At 48.6% G+C, this 13388-nt stretch overlaps 6 protein-coding genes across 6 annotated transcripts; 4 read left to right on the top strand and 2 right to left on the bottom strand.

Annotated features, from left to right (window-relative positions):
* Nucleotides 1-808: 808 nt before the first annotated feature.
* Nucleotides 809-1870, top strand: T069G_10438 (zinc-binding dehydrogenase domain-containing protein; the record flags this gene model as incomplete). Its single annotated transcript, XM_056177648.1, has 1 exon — nt 809-1870. The coding sequence occupies one exon, from the start codon at nt 809-811 to the stop codon at nt 1868-1870; it is 1062 nt and encodes a 353-aa protein (XP_056023938.1).
* A 945-nt stretch (nt 1871-2815) lies between these two features.
* On the top strand, nt 2816-5401 carry T069G_10439 (glycosyl hydrolase family 92 domain-containing protein; the record flags this gene model as incomplete). Its single annotated transcript, XM_056177649.1, has 3 exons — nt 2816-3119; nt 3201-3485; nt 3546-5401. 3 exons carry the CDS (start codon nt 2816-2818, stop codon nt 5399-5401), a joined length of 2445 nt encoding a protein of 814 aa, XP_056023939.1.
* Nucleotides 5402-5545: 144 nt separating this feature from the next.
* T069G_10440 (fungal zn(2)-Cys(6) binuclear cluster domain-containing protein) lies at nt 5546-6794 on the bottom strand (the record flags this gene model as incomplete). The annotated part of the gene is made up of 3 exons (XM_056177650.1): nt 5546-5685; nt 5812-6655; nt 6720-6794. 3 exons carry the CDS (start codon nt 6792-6794, stop codon nt 5546-5548), a joined length of 1059 nt encoding a protein of 352 aa, XP_056023940.1.
* A 946-nt stretch (nt 6795-7740) lies between these two features.
* On the top strand, nt 7741-9159 carry T069G_10441 (amidohydrolase family domain-containing protein; the record flags this gene model as incomplete). Its single annotated transcript, XM_056177651.1, has 1 exon — nt 7741-9159. One exon carries the CDS (start codon nt 7741-7743, stop codon nt 9157-9159), a length of 1419 nt encoding a protein of 472 aa, XP_056023941.1.
* Nucleotides 9160-9684: 525 nt separating this feature from the next.
* On the top strand, nt 9685-11049 carry T069G_10442 (sodium bile acid symporter family domain-containing protein; the record flags this gene model as incomplete). The annotated part of the gene is made up of 4 exons (XM_056177652.1): nt 9685-9985; nt 10040-10182; nt 10245-10331; nt 10396-11049. 4 exons carry the CDS (start codon nt 9685-9687, stop codon nt 11047-11049), a joined length of 1185 nt encoding a protein of 394 aa, XP_056023942.1.
* A 181-nt stretch (nt 11050-11230) lies between these two features.
* Nucleotides 11231-12079, bottom strand: T069G_10443 (uncharacterized protein; the record flags this gene model as incomplete). Its single annotated transcript, XM_056177653.1, has 3 exons — nt 11231-11473; nt 11526-12002; nt 12068-12079. The coding sequence occupies 3 exons, from the start codon at nt 12077-12079 to the stop codon at nt 11231-11233; spliced, it is 732 nt and encodes a 243-aa protein (XP_056023943.1).
* Nucleotides 12080-13388: the final 1309 nt, after the last annotated feature.

Raw genomic sequence — 13388 nt, forward strand, 5'->3', positions numbered from 1 at the left:
GCTGTTACCTATTAATCCCTCAATTGGAGCTAGGTGGTTATAGATGTAATCATGACAGCGTGCCGCGGAGTCAACAGGAAATGCGATGATGCACCAAACAGGAAACAAAACGCAGCCTCACTTCAAAATCATTCGGGACATCATCAGATGATATAAACTGCCATTCGAGTCAGTTTTCCATCTGCCGAACCGGGATATGCTGCCACTTTGGGACACTTCGGCAGCGGATCCCGGGCCAGTGGAGACCGGAGCACGGAGCAGAGCAAAAGTCGCTGGAAGCACCTCCGAATCGCGACGGCAGGGATCTGGCCTGTATTGTTAGGCGGAAGAGCCCTTCAAGTTTCAAGGGTAAGCGGTAGCCTTTTGGAGTGGATATAATTAGAGAAAAGCCGCATACTGGCGTTACCGTGCCCGATCCACTCGATTCCCGGAGGTCCCTGAATCTCTAGTTCCTAACAAGCATCGCCATAAACACGTTTCCGTCTTGGCCTTTGTTTGCCGGGCGGTGCCTCTCAAGCCATGCCTGTACTTTAGGTTAGAGTAATTTTAAGGTTTTTGTTGCCGTGTCTGGAATCTGGACGAGTCGCCGATTCGATGCTTGGCAGCTGAAAAGATTGGGTACCCGGTTGGTAGGCGGGAAGGCTACCCGTAGATGGGGTTACCGAATGGCGAAATGGACATCACCATGATGGAGATGTTTGCGCGGGGGAAAACTATAAAAGGCGGGAAGATTCTGATGAATTGAAGGAGTTGTAGTTAATAGAAAAAGCTTTTTCCCTTGTCATTGCACATTGTCTCTATTTGAATCATGCCAAACCTGTTGTCAACTGCCAACCAATTCGTCAAGATGGCATCTGCTAACCTCCCCACCACCATTCGAGCTATCTATCAGATCGATCCTAAACTCACAACCCTTGAGCTCCGGCGAACTCTCCTTCCTAAACCTGCCGGTCCAGATGATCATCTTATCAAGATCAAGGCCACGGCTCCTTGTCTCGGTGAATTAGGATGGGAAATCAACTACCCGTCACTTTTCCCACCAAACCGAGAGCGGGTTCCCGGAACTGAGGCTGCTGGCATTGTCGCCACTTCACCAGAATCCAGCCCCTTCAAGCCCGGTGATGAAGTGTATTTTCGCCTCCATGCAAGATTTCCTGGATGTTTGAGAGAATACACAATTGTTCATACTGAGGAGCTGGCCTTGAAGCCCAAGTCTCTAGATTGGATTGAAGCCACTGCAACGCCACTTAGCACATTGACTGCGTGGCAAGGAGTATTCACCCAAGGAACCCTCAACAAGCACGGTATTCGAGGTGATGCAGACGCAAGGGCTTATAACAGCAAGCTGAGAGTCCTGATTACTGGCGCCGGAGGTAGCGTCGGAACCTGGGCTGTTCAATTCGCCGCCGCTGCTGGTGCCGGTTCTGTCGTTGCCCAGTGCAGCGGCGCAAATATCGAGGCTGCCAAGAAGGCCGGAGCCACTGAAATTATCGACTATAAGAAGCAGTCTATTGACGAGTGGGCTAAGGAGGATCCCTCTCGTGAGGTTGACCTGATCCTAGACTGCCTTGGTGGACAGACTCTGGCCTCATGCTGGTCGGCCGTTAAGGAGAATGGTGTCTTGCTGAGTGTTGTTGGTGGCCCAGATGAATTGAAGCCAGAGTCTGTGACTAAGAAGCTGGCGAAGAGCACCTGGTTCCTCATGGACTGCAAGGGCGAGGATCTGAAGGAAATTGCTGACTTTATTGATGCTCGGGGGTTGAAGCCCCAGATTGACAGCGTTGTTGAGTTTGAGGAATTTCAGGCTGCTTATGACAAGGTTGAGCAGAAGAAGGCGAAGGGCAAGGTTGTGATCAAGGTCGATATTTAAGGGAACAAGCTTATGATGGGCAGTGTTGATATTGATGAAAAAATGATCATGCATTTACTTGAATGGCGAATTGATGTCTGATTGGCTTTTTGACGTGATTGTAATAAGTAATGACTTGACATGTGAAGAGTAAAATTATTCGTTATTGATTTGAGGCAGACATGTGCGGCTATTCGACTGCTTTTATACCTGTTCCATGTTTAGTATGATCGGAGAGCTAGATACCGGGTATTCGGAGGCTGACATCGGGATGTTCGTCTATGGAATACCCACGACCGCCGATACTAGTGCTCAATATTGAGGGAATACGAGAATATTTGCTCTTTTGGTGTCATCTTTCTCACTTGTGGCTTTCTTTTCCTCGTCAGCCATAAGAGCTATGGCTTATTGTATGTGCTTTCGCTTGTGGTAGTGCGACTTAGCATCATGTTTACTTATAAGTACATGTAGTGCACATATATGTCCACACGCAAGGCTGCATCAACGATATTCATACATGACAATTCCAATAACAGCATTCTACATTACCACAAGTAAAAATAATAAAATCTCCAAGGTCTTCATTCTCATCATCTGATGTATAAATGTCAAGCTGTACCCCGCAAAAAGTGGACGATCGACACCGGTGCCGCCGGAATGGGCCGAGAAGTGGCTTAAATGCAATCGGAATAAATGTCAACGACCTTCATCTTTAGGCGGCGACTTTTTTATCTATTATATCACAGAGTTGCAGCCCGAATTACGTGCAACTTCAACTTGGGTGACATCGCAATACAATCCCTCACCTGGCAATCTGGTGGTTGGCCCTGGGCCCTTGTTAGCTGGACATTCCATAAGAACAGTGGCTGACTGTGGCTTCCTCTTCCCTCATCATTCTCCGTTAATCACACATCTTTCTGATGTGAGCATTATCAATAAATCCGCTGCTATATCACGTATCCAACGATGAAACGGCCATCAATATGCATCTTTCTCTCTCTGGCTTCATCCACGACGGCTCTGTCGTCTCACCCGGACCCCGCAAACGAATCGCTGCCATCTGCAGCAAACGTACATGTAAACAGCGATTACCACGCCAACGCGGGTGTCCTGCAATATGTCAACCCTCTCATCGGCACTAGGGGCTACGATCCTAATGATCTCGGTGGCATGATTCCCTCTGTATCGCCGCCATTTGGGATGACGCGATGGACTCCGCAGACGCGCGAAAACTTCATCTCACAGGTCCCCTACAACGACCGCGATCGCCGTATGCACGGCTTCCAGGCAACGCATCAGCCCGCCATTTGGATCGGCGAAAACGGCCATGTAGCGCTCATGCCAGGTCTAGGAGACGAGGTCCGACACCTATTTCAGCACCGAGGTCTGTCATTCAGAAAAGAAGACGAGAGAAGCACGCCGTACGTGTATGAAGTGACTCTCGACGCGGATTCAGCGGGAGAATTTGGATGGAATCTTACTGAACAGGCGACTTCGGATCTTCTTGGCGATGCTTGTCCTCCATGTCCCGGCGGTGCTAATTTTATTCCTAATAAGGATGTGACTGAGGGTGCTAATGGCCGTGTGAGACGACGAGATTACGTGTTTGAGCCTGAGGACCAGTTTACCGTGCAAGGTCTGTCTGCAAATGCGTCAGATTATCCAGAAGGATATAAATATGAGAATTCCATAAAAGTAGCCATGAGCGCGTCGGCGCATGTCGGCCATCTTCGCGTCGATTTCCAGGATACCCAGGCACGACAGCCTTACTTCACCATCCAGGCCAGCCGACTCAATTGGACAGGCCATGTTGAGATTGATCCTGAAACTCAAGAGGTATCAGGCAGTAACTCCCAGCGACAAGAATATCTGCTGGGCCCTGACAAGCCAGAGTCTTTTAGGCTCTACTTTGTGTCGCGCTTTTCTGAGCCTTTCACTTCCTATGGAGTGAGTCGCGCAGAAAAGCTATACGAGGGAGAAAAGTATATCGAAGACAAGTTTGTTGGTGCATATGTCACCTTTGATAAGTCGGTCAAGAGAGTCGAGGTGAGGACTGGAGTCTCGTATGTCAGCGTAGAGCAGGCCAGGAAGAATCTCGGTATTGATATACCAGATGGAACGACATTTGAAAGCACTGTCGATAACGTCAAATCGGCCTGGTTAGAAAGACTGGGCAGGATCAAAATTTCTGGAGTCAACGAAACTGACCCGGATCATGATCCTCGGACGATATTTTATTCAGGCCTATTCCATGCTCTCCAATATCCAAGCGACTATTCCGAACCTACCACCTCATCTGAAGGCGGCCTCCGACGTTTTTACAGTGGTTATACAGACAGCGTTCATGAAGCAAATGATTCATATTACCAGTCGTGGTCGATATGGGATACTTACAGGGCAGAGCATTCACTACTCACCATCTTTGCCCCGGAGCGCGTCGATTCTATGATGCGCTCTCTCTTACGAATATTTGATTGGTCCGGCCGATTGCCTCTGTGGAATAACATGATTGAGAACAACGAAATGATTGCGACTCATGTTGACGCCGTGATTGCAAACGCCCTAATCAGAGGCTTCGATAATTTTGATGTCGCCAAGGCCTGGGATGCAGTTTATGTCGATGCTTACGTGCCTCCTGATAACGACACTGACCTTCTCTACTATTCAAGGGAGCCAAGCACTCCATACGAGTGTCGAGCTGGACTAACCAGCTACCTCGAGCATGGATGGGTTGACAATGATCGCTGGGCCGAATCCGCCAGCCGTACACTCGACTATTCCTTTGATGACTATGCCGCTGCCGTGGTGGCTGAACATGCAGGAGATTTTGAGCATGCGAAGGAGCTGAGAGAGCGCTCGCAAAACTACAGGAAGCTCTGGAACCCAGAGACGGAGTTTATGCAAGCTCGCAATGCAAACGGGACTTGGGCGAATGAATCTTGGGGATGGACCGAAGGAGACAAGTGGATCTACACATTGAACGTGATGCATGATGTAGGCGGCCTAGCTTCGCTGTTTAAAGGCGGGAAGAAGGCCATGAAAGCTCGCATGGATGAATATTTCGCGGGCGGTCACAACATGCACAGCAACGAACCATCGCATCACGCCCCGTATCTGTACTCTGCCATCGGATATCCCGCTGATGCAGCACGGCAGATCCGTGAGCTTGCCTGGGAGAATTACAACGCGACGGCTTCAGGGCTTAGTGGCAATGAGGATTTGGGGCAGATGAGTGCCTGGTATGTCTTGTCGGCGCTAGGGTTCTATCCTGTCAACCCGGCGAGTGATGAGTACGTTGTAGCAACGCCATTCTTTGATGAAGTGGAAATTTTGTTGCCTCCTGGCCCTGGGGATGATGGAAAAGAGCACACGCTAGTTATTTCAGCACCAGGAGCAGGTACAGGTGGGAAGGCATATGTGAAGAGTCTAAAGGTTGATGGGGAGGAGGTTCGCAGGCCATTGTTGAAGCATAAGCAGATTGTAAAGGCGAGCAGGATTGACTTTGAGATGAGTAACGAGCCAACAAGTTGGGGACAGGAGGGAACAGTATAGCCTAGATGCATTCTATTACATGTAATTTCTCAAGTCCTCAATTTTCTCTATGGATGATGTGCATTCTTATACCCTCATCATAACCCAATAAAGTCCATTACGAGTGAATAATATTTAAACAAATTTGATCAAGGCGTCATCAGATTACTTGCTGACGCCAGGTATCCTTGACAATGCCCACGCCATAGTGTCGTCCCACTCTGGCCCAATCTGCGCAATCGCCGGTCGTGCAACATTCTCAGCCCATCCTTCCATGAACCATTTTCTCGGCGAAGACTTCATCACTGCACACCAATGTACAAGAATTACCAGCGCCATGGGATCGTTTGTTCCCAGAAGATCCAGATATTCTTGGTCAATAGCCCCAGGCCACCATACAAAGTGCAACCATGTGCGTGGTTTCGACTTACACAGTCTAAGCCAGAATTGTAACTTGTTGAGGGCATCTTTGCAGATCCCGCGGCTTCGGAGCGGGGACGAAGTCTCGTTTATTAGCTCGAGGTTCGTTATAGCCTGCTCGGCGAGATCGTCCCACGGCGGGTTCTCGGCCTCAATTCGCCTTCTGGCGGCAGCGAGCAGTTTGCTCTTCATGAGATATGGCCCCAATTCCATTCCCAAGAGGGCGGCTCCCCGTAGAGCCATTATGGGTTCCAAGAATTCATTGTCAGCGAGCCCGCGTTTTGCTCTTCTGTGAATGTCGAAGTGGAAGATGAGGACAGAGATGGCAAAGACGAGGACGGTGAACCAGTTGCGGTCGCTGATGGCGCCAACTGACTTGCGGAACTTGCTCGATGCCGCAATTTGATGCTGGTATGCAACTAAATCTGATTTGGTATTGTCGCCGTCTGGTCGGAGTAGTGAGTCGGTAGACTTGTCGTGGAGAGTTGAGACGACAGCCATGTTATGCTCAAGGAATTCACTCGCATCTGCTTGGTCTACAAGCTCATCGGGGATAAGATGACTCTCGTCGTCTTCAAGTAGACACAACGCCAAGCTCTCAGCGGTAGGGTGAGATGCCGCTCTTATAGACCCAACATCGACGCCTGACTGATAGTGGGCAGCGGGAGACATGTAAGATAGCTCGGGCCCTAGTGGCGCCTCTGGGGATGACGAGCTACCGGAGTGGCTGCTTCTTTTCATATATGCAGCATGACTAGACGATGCCCTCTGCGGGCTGTCTCTGCCGAGAAATCGATAGTCACAAAGCTCGCCTCGCCTCGTGCAGTTGGCACAGCTCGGGGCCTGCAGATTACACTATCGCCATTACAGATGTATAAGCGTGACTGCCAAGGATTTTACGGATAGCAGACGGACGAACCCTGACACGCCGCTTCTTGCAACGGCTACAGCCATTCCGGGACTTGTGGTGGAAAGTTCGCGAGCCGCCAGCCATCTTTCTGGGCTCTGTTTTATGCAAACGGGGGCTTCGTTTGATTATTTCTCGTTTGGCCTGTTTGGCTTGCTCCGCATTCAAGTGGCGCTCAGGCCGTTGCATTTATGGAGCAAGGGGATGGAGACTGCAAACAGAAGATGGAGACGGCAGACAGCTGGAGGCCGTTGTGGGCGATGAGGCAAAAATCAGACAAGGCGCAACGGGCGAAGTGCATGAGAGGAGGTTACGCCACTCTTAGCCCAGCCCACGAGGCTATACGAGAATAGCAACTTGAGATCTGCCCCGGAAATAATGCTGAATGCCTGCAAATGGGCTCCCCTGAGCTATCCCTCTCCGACTTAGTACTAGTACGAGCCTGACCCCTGCTAGTTTCATGTCTTGATGAGCACTGTGGTATTGTCCAATCAGATGTGGGTTGGACCATGCATCATAATATGCATCTTTCCTGCACCTTCGCAATCCTCTCAAAAGGGAAGCCCAATTAACTAAGATTGCCTTCGTACGCTTGACTGAATACGGACCAGATCTGTTTGATCAAAATATTCAGGCTTTGCTCGTACAATCCTGCCATAGCCTCGTGGGCTGATTGATCCCCAACACTGCTTCACGTTGATTAATGCATCAGCCCTAAGGCAAGATGAAAGGCCCTTGCATGTTTCCCTGTTGTGTCTGGTAATGGCATAGTGTACGAATATGCACAATGATAGATGTCGATTGGGCAGAATTGGGTTGATGATGGGAATAGTTAGGGTGACGTAGAAAACAAAATCATGGAGTATATAACTTTGAACATCCCTCTTGGCAATACAATTATAGATTCATGACAAGCTTCAAGGCAGATGAGCATTAGACTACACTTCTAGACGCTCATTACACCTCTTCAATTCGCAATTAATCCCCTTTCCTATTTTTCTTTTCTACTATTCATATTATATCACATCCAAAAATGAAACCAATTCAACTCCTTACTCTTGCCACAGTGCTCTCACAAGGCGCCTTTGCCTGCCTTGAGCATCTACTACAAGAGCGGACTCCAGATCCCAATGACATGATTCGAAGACAAGAGCCAGCTCCCAGAACCAAGACAGCCATCAAAAATGTTCGTGTTTTCGACGGCACTAAACTCACCGGTCTCCAAACTGTCATCATCGATGGTGAAAACATCAGCAATGACACCAGCAACATCGAAACCACAGTTGATGGCAACGGCGGTGTTTTGATTCCTGGCCTCATCGACTGCCACGTCCACATATCCAACGTTGCCGGGCTCGAAACCCTGACTTCTTACGGAGTCACCACCGCCATGGTTATGGCTTGTCGAAACTACACACAATGCGCGCCGCTCCGCAACTTGGAGGGTGTAGCTTCGTTTGTCTCGGCCGGTATCCCCGCCACTGGACCCGGCAGCCAACACTCTCGAACTTTCAATCTCTCTTCACAGTACCTCATTTATCCAACCGATAATGCCACCGAAGTCGTTTCTTACACTTTTGGCAACAACTCCGATTTCTATAAAATTACGGCCGAGTTAAATGGACCTAGCCAGAGTATGCAGAACGCTTTGGTTGATGCTGTTCACAACCTTGGCAAGCAGTCCATGACCCATGCTGCTGATCTTGATGCCTGGACTCAAGCGGTCCTTTCGGGAACGGACGGAATTCAGCATATGCCTACAAACGGCCGCATCAACGCCTCCAATGTCCTAAAGGCTCGCAGGTCTACCAACAGCTGGAGTACTCCGACTATGAATATTGCTCGATATGCGTTTGCCAACCCTGCTATATTGACCTTTACTGGTCACCAGATTGGCGGACCAGATAGCTACGAGAACGTGTATCAGAATGTCAGGGCCATTCACGCCGCTGGTATCCCCATCTTGGCAGGTACTGATGCTGTGGGAGTTATCAATGCCAACATCTCTGTTCCATTCGGACTAAGCCTTCACTTTGAACTGGAGAATCTTGTCGAAGCAGGGTTGACCACAGTGGAAGCCCTCCGTGCAGCGACTGAACTCGCCGCTCAACACCACAGACTGGCAGACCGAGGAAAAATTGCGCCTGGCATGAGGGCTGATTTGATTCTTCTCAACAGCGACCCGCTGGCCAACATCACCAACACAAGGGATATTGCCAAAGTGTGGGTTGGAGGAATTGAGTACAAGGACGTTGCTAACAGCACTGGACTGTCGAATCCTCCCGCCAATTACACCAAGGCTGGGACTTCATCTGGTTCAGGGTCGGACTCTGGGTCTGGAAGCTCTGGATCTGGAAGCGGCACGGGTAATGGTGCTGGAAAGGCCATTGCACTGAGCTGGATCTCTTTGCTTGGCTTACAAGTTGGAGCAATGTTTTATTTTTTCATGTAATTCTTGTTTTGTAGTTTACTTGTTTTTGAGGCGCAACATGCCTGATAGATTGATTGATGGGCTGAGTTTCGCCCCTTTGTTTGTAGCTTATGTTGTCATGCGGCTCCGAGATAATTATTAATTAGAAATATGATTCATATTGATCTATGCACGCCCAAATGATTCTTTTTACTCTCGTAATTTTGGTTCAACACAAATTCAAGTCGCAATTTCTTAGCTTGTAATACGCTGGCATTGAGAATGTTGGGAGTGTGTCATGTCCTGCCTCTCTCATTGGCCATATCGGGCAGCGTCCCATTTTTTGCTTCAATTCGCCCCGCCGGTAATGCCATTATGGATCATAGTTGAAGTATCAGTTTACATATTTCTATGGCAAAAACCTTCTCTTGGCCGTTGAAATGGCTAAATAAATTCACGATATTTTGAGCTTTAGCTCTGACTGTTGATCACAGCGTCTTTTTATCACCATCAATATCGATATCCCACCGAGAAAAGGCGAGTAATCTCGCTCCATATTGATCTGCCATGTCAGATCATAAAGCGATAGAAGCACAAGATGCTTCAGAGCCCGAAATGAAGCAAGAAAAACCATCGATCGACATAGAAGCGCAGCAACCCGATAGTGGCGATGTACATCATATCGATGGCAATAACGCCCAGCAAAAGCGTAGCTTCTCTGCTTTCGCATCTCTAGGCCTGCTGGATCGCTTTCTTGCAGTCTGGATCTTCTTGGCCATGGCTGTAGGAATAATCCTCGGGAATTTTGTCCCATCAATGTCGCCAGCACTAGAAAAAGGAAAATTCGTTGGAGTGTCTGTTCCAATAGGCAAGTTAATCGATATTGACAAGGTCCAATGACTAGTTTGTTAACATGTTTTAGCCATTGGACTGCTGGTGATGATGTATCCCATTCTGTGCAAGGTCCAATACGAATCCCTTCACAAGCTCTTGAACAAAAAGGAGCTGTGGAAGCAAATCGGCTTCAGCGTTTTCGTGAATTGGATCATAGCTCCGTTTCTTATGGTGAGCCACTACTTGTGTTCGATTTCCCTCTTCAAGGTACTAACACTCAAAAACTTGCGCAGCTTGCGCTGTCGTGGGCATTTCTTCCAGACAAGAGTCATCTCCGAACTGGCCTTATTCTCGTCGGCCTTGGCAGATGCATCGCAATGGTATGCTCTTCGCATTCACCTTGATAAAGTCGTGGGACGGTCGTATGCTGACATATGCGTCGAGGTCCTAATCTGGAACGCCCTCGCCGGCGGGAACAACGACTACTGCGCCATCTTGGTTGCAGTCAACTCCATTCTGCAAATAGTTCTCTTTGCGCCGCTCGCCATCTTCTTTCTTAATGTCATCAGCGATGAGAATGACATCGCCCCTATCTCGTATTCGGTCGTCGCAACGAGCGTGGCAGCGTTTTTAGGCATTCCCCTAGGCGCTGCCGTAATAACGAGGTTTGGTCTCCGATTCATCGCGGGGCCGGCATGGTATGACCGCATATTCATCCGCTTTGTCTCGCCATGGTCTCTTATCGGGCTTTTATATACCATTTTGGTCTTGTTTGCTGCCCAAGGCCATCAAGTGGTACACCAGATTGTTTCAGTTCTTCGTGTTGCCGCTCCACTTGTTGTATACTTTGCCATTGTCTTTTTCACGACCGTGGGCATTTGTCGGATGCTTGGGTTTGAATACCAGTTTCTTGTGACGCAGAGCTTCACAGCGGCTAGTAACAACTTTGAGTTGGCCATTGCTGTAGCTGTTGCAACTTTTGGTCCGAACAGTGATGAGGCATTGGCATCCACCGTCGGGCCTTTGATAGAAGTGCCTGTTTTGCTGGGCTTGGTATATGCTCTTCGATGGGTCGCCAATAGATGGGGCTGGAAATAGATCGGACAGGATATCCTGTATTCAATGAATTTTTCATGATCCAGTATAGATACTTGAGCGAACTAGTCAAATTTCTCCAAAAGTTGAAAAATTTTGATGTTGCTGACATTGCAAGTCTCTGATCCTTTGCAACCAAGGGCAGTACGAGCCTGTTCATTATCCATCCCGTGATGAAGGTCCACTAGAATGGATGCTGCCGTATCACAAGATGTTTCCATAGAGTCGGTAGGGTTGATCGCTTCGGGTGCTGTAGGATTTGGAAGAGGATGGGGTGTTGCGAGATGAAGTTCATCTTCCAAAGGCTTTTTGCTATGTTGGCTGTCGCCTTCGTTTGAACGTGATCCGCAGCATTGACGTTTGCTGCCCTCTTGAGACTGAGATTTCTGAGATTTTCTCGCTTCTTGAGTATTTCTGATGGAGGGACCTGAGTGAACAATTTGGTTTACCGGTGGTGAGTTAAATACTGTTGGACTAACCCCCATGTCGGTATTACTTTCCATTCTGGAGAGCTCAGCAGTGTCGCATGAAATTGAAGGTGATGGGAGAGCAAAATCGCTCATAATCTGTGGCGAAGTGTGATAATTCTGATGTTGTCGTGGTGATAATACAGCCGGTAGATGTTGTAGCATGATGGATGTGCTGCCGCAGGCCTTGCACCTCAAAGCACCGGACTCAAGTAATCCATCTGGCGATCCGGGTGAAGTGGCCGGAGGAGGTGAGATGAACTGGTCAATCTCATCCTGCGATACACCATGCACGCTCAGCAGGCTTCTTAGACGCTGATTCTCAAGTGTCACTGCCTGAGCCACCCTCTGCATTTCTGAAGAGGCAGATGCGCCTTGCCGCTGAAAATCTTGCACTTGCTTCTTGAGATCATTTATCAATTCAGCGCGCCGGGCTCGCGATCGCCGTTGGCTCTCGCGATTCTGGTCTTTGACCTCTTGTGTGATGAACTGGAAGCAGAACATGGGTTAGTACTAGGTTGGTGAGATGAGACCGCTGTTTAGAAAGGACACACCTTTCGAGGCATTGCTGCGGTGCAACTCGGCTTCTTTCTCCATGTATCAGTATAAACCCGAGGCAAAGCAATTACTTTCCAATCAGGCTCATTAAACGTCAACTGAATACCATCTTGGGGAATGAAAGAAGGGAGAGTTACTAATGGCGGAAGAGAAGAGTAAAAGTGTAAGTGTGCTAAACTGCTTGTGGCATGAAGCGACATTTAACTCGTCACCTCGCGACGGTCCAATAGTTTCACATAGAAAGTGGCGCACCAATCTCCACAGAAGAACCTGGATGTAGCCTCCTCCCTTGCATTGGTAAGTGCAGCTGTACTCCGCATATTGACGGAACAATGCTAGAGGGCGCCTCACGAAGAGCCGCGTATTTCTGTCGACTGTTAGTAAGTAAATTGTTGCATCGTTGAGCTCTGATGTCATTCCGGGCTTTATCTCGGTATAATTTCTCCAAGCTGAAGAGCATTGTCGTCGTGTTAGCTTTGTGAAAGCTCTTCTGGGATGAAAAGTCGCCTCCTCAGCCTTATATGGCAATGAGCTTATCAACATGTGCCTCTTTCGTACATCAGATATGACCGACCTATGGATTGCCACCAGAGACGTATAAATAAATTCCTGCATTGCACCGAATGCACCTTCACTCAGCTGTCAAGGGTTAAATAGCATGCTATTCGACCGGCTTCTGGCGGAAAAGTGGACGAACTTCCCTGGACCGTGACAACGACCAATAACTTTACTCATATCATATATCACCGGCAAAGCATCCAATAGGAGAGAATAACGAGAAGTGCCTAAAAGTCGGTGTGTGGGTTACCATGCAGCGTACACAGCACAGCCTGATTCACTTGTAATCAAACAGATGCCCTGCATTGCAACATACAGCGCTCTTCCCCGCCCAACACACTCGCCACTGAGGCTGTACAATGCTCGACCTTTTGCTGGGACTAACTGACAAGTTGTATTCGGCGAACTTCGTGTGTTCATTGCATTTCAGCCACAGTATGCATCTAGATTACCGTACATGAGCCCTGGCCAGCCTTGTTCAGATCCAAGAGCAAGGGATATACCCGGCTGATAATGATTGGCCAACGTCTGAGGCTCTCTCTCAGCACCATGTAGCCTTCCTGTATAGCATTGCATAGCTCCCTAGTTGCAGTATCGACACGATGAGATATCGACGTAATCCAACGTCTTGGGAGTGGTTTGCTCTCAGTATAAAATATACTGTATTTTCCCACCTTCCATGCTGTTTGAGATGATCATCTTGACTTGTGATTTGAGATATTGCTTATAGCTCTACAAAGTTCTTTTTTAAAAAAAAAC

The sequence above is a fragment of the Trichoderma breve genome (genome assembly GCF_028502605.1).
Source record: "Trichoderma breve strain T069 chromosome 7 map unlocalized scaffold00007, whole genome shotgun sequence".
Lineage (NCBI taxonomy): Eukaryota > Fungi > Ascomycota > Sordariomycetes > Hypocreales > Hypocreaceae > Trichoderma > Trichoderma breve.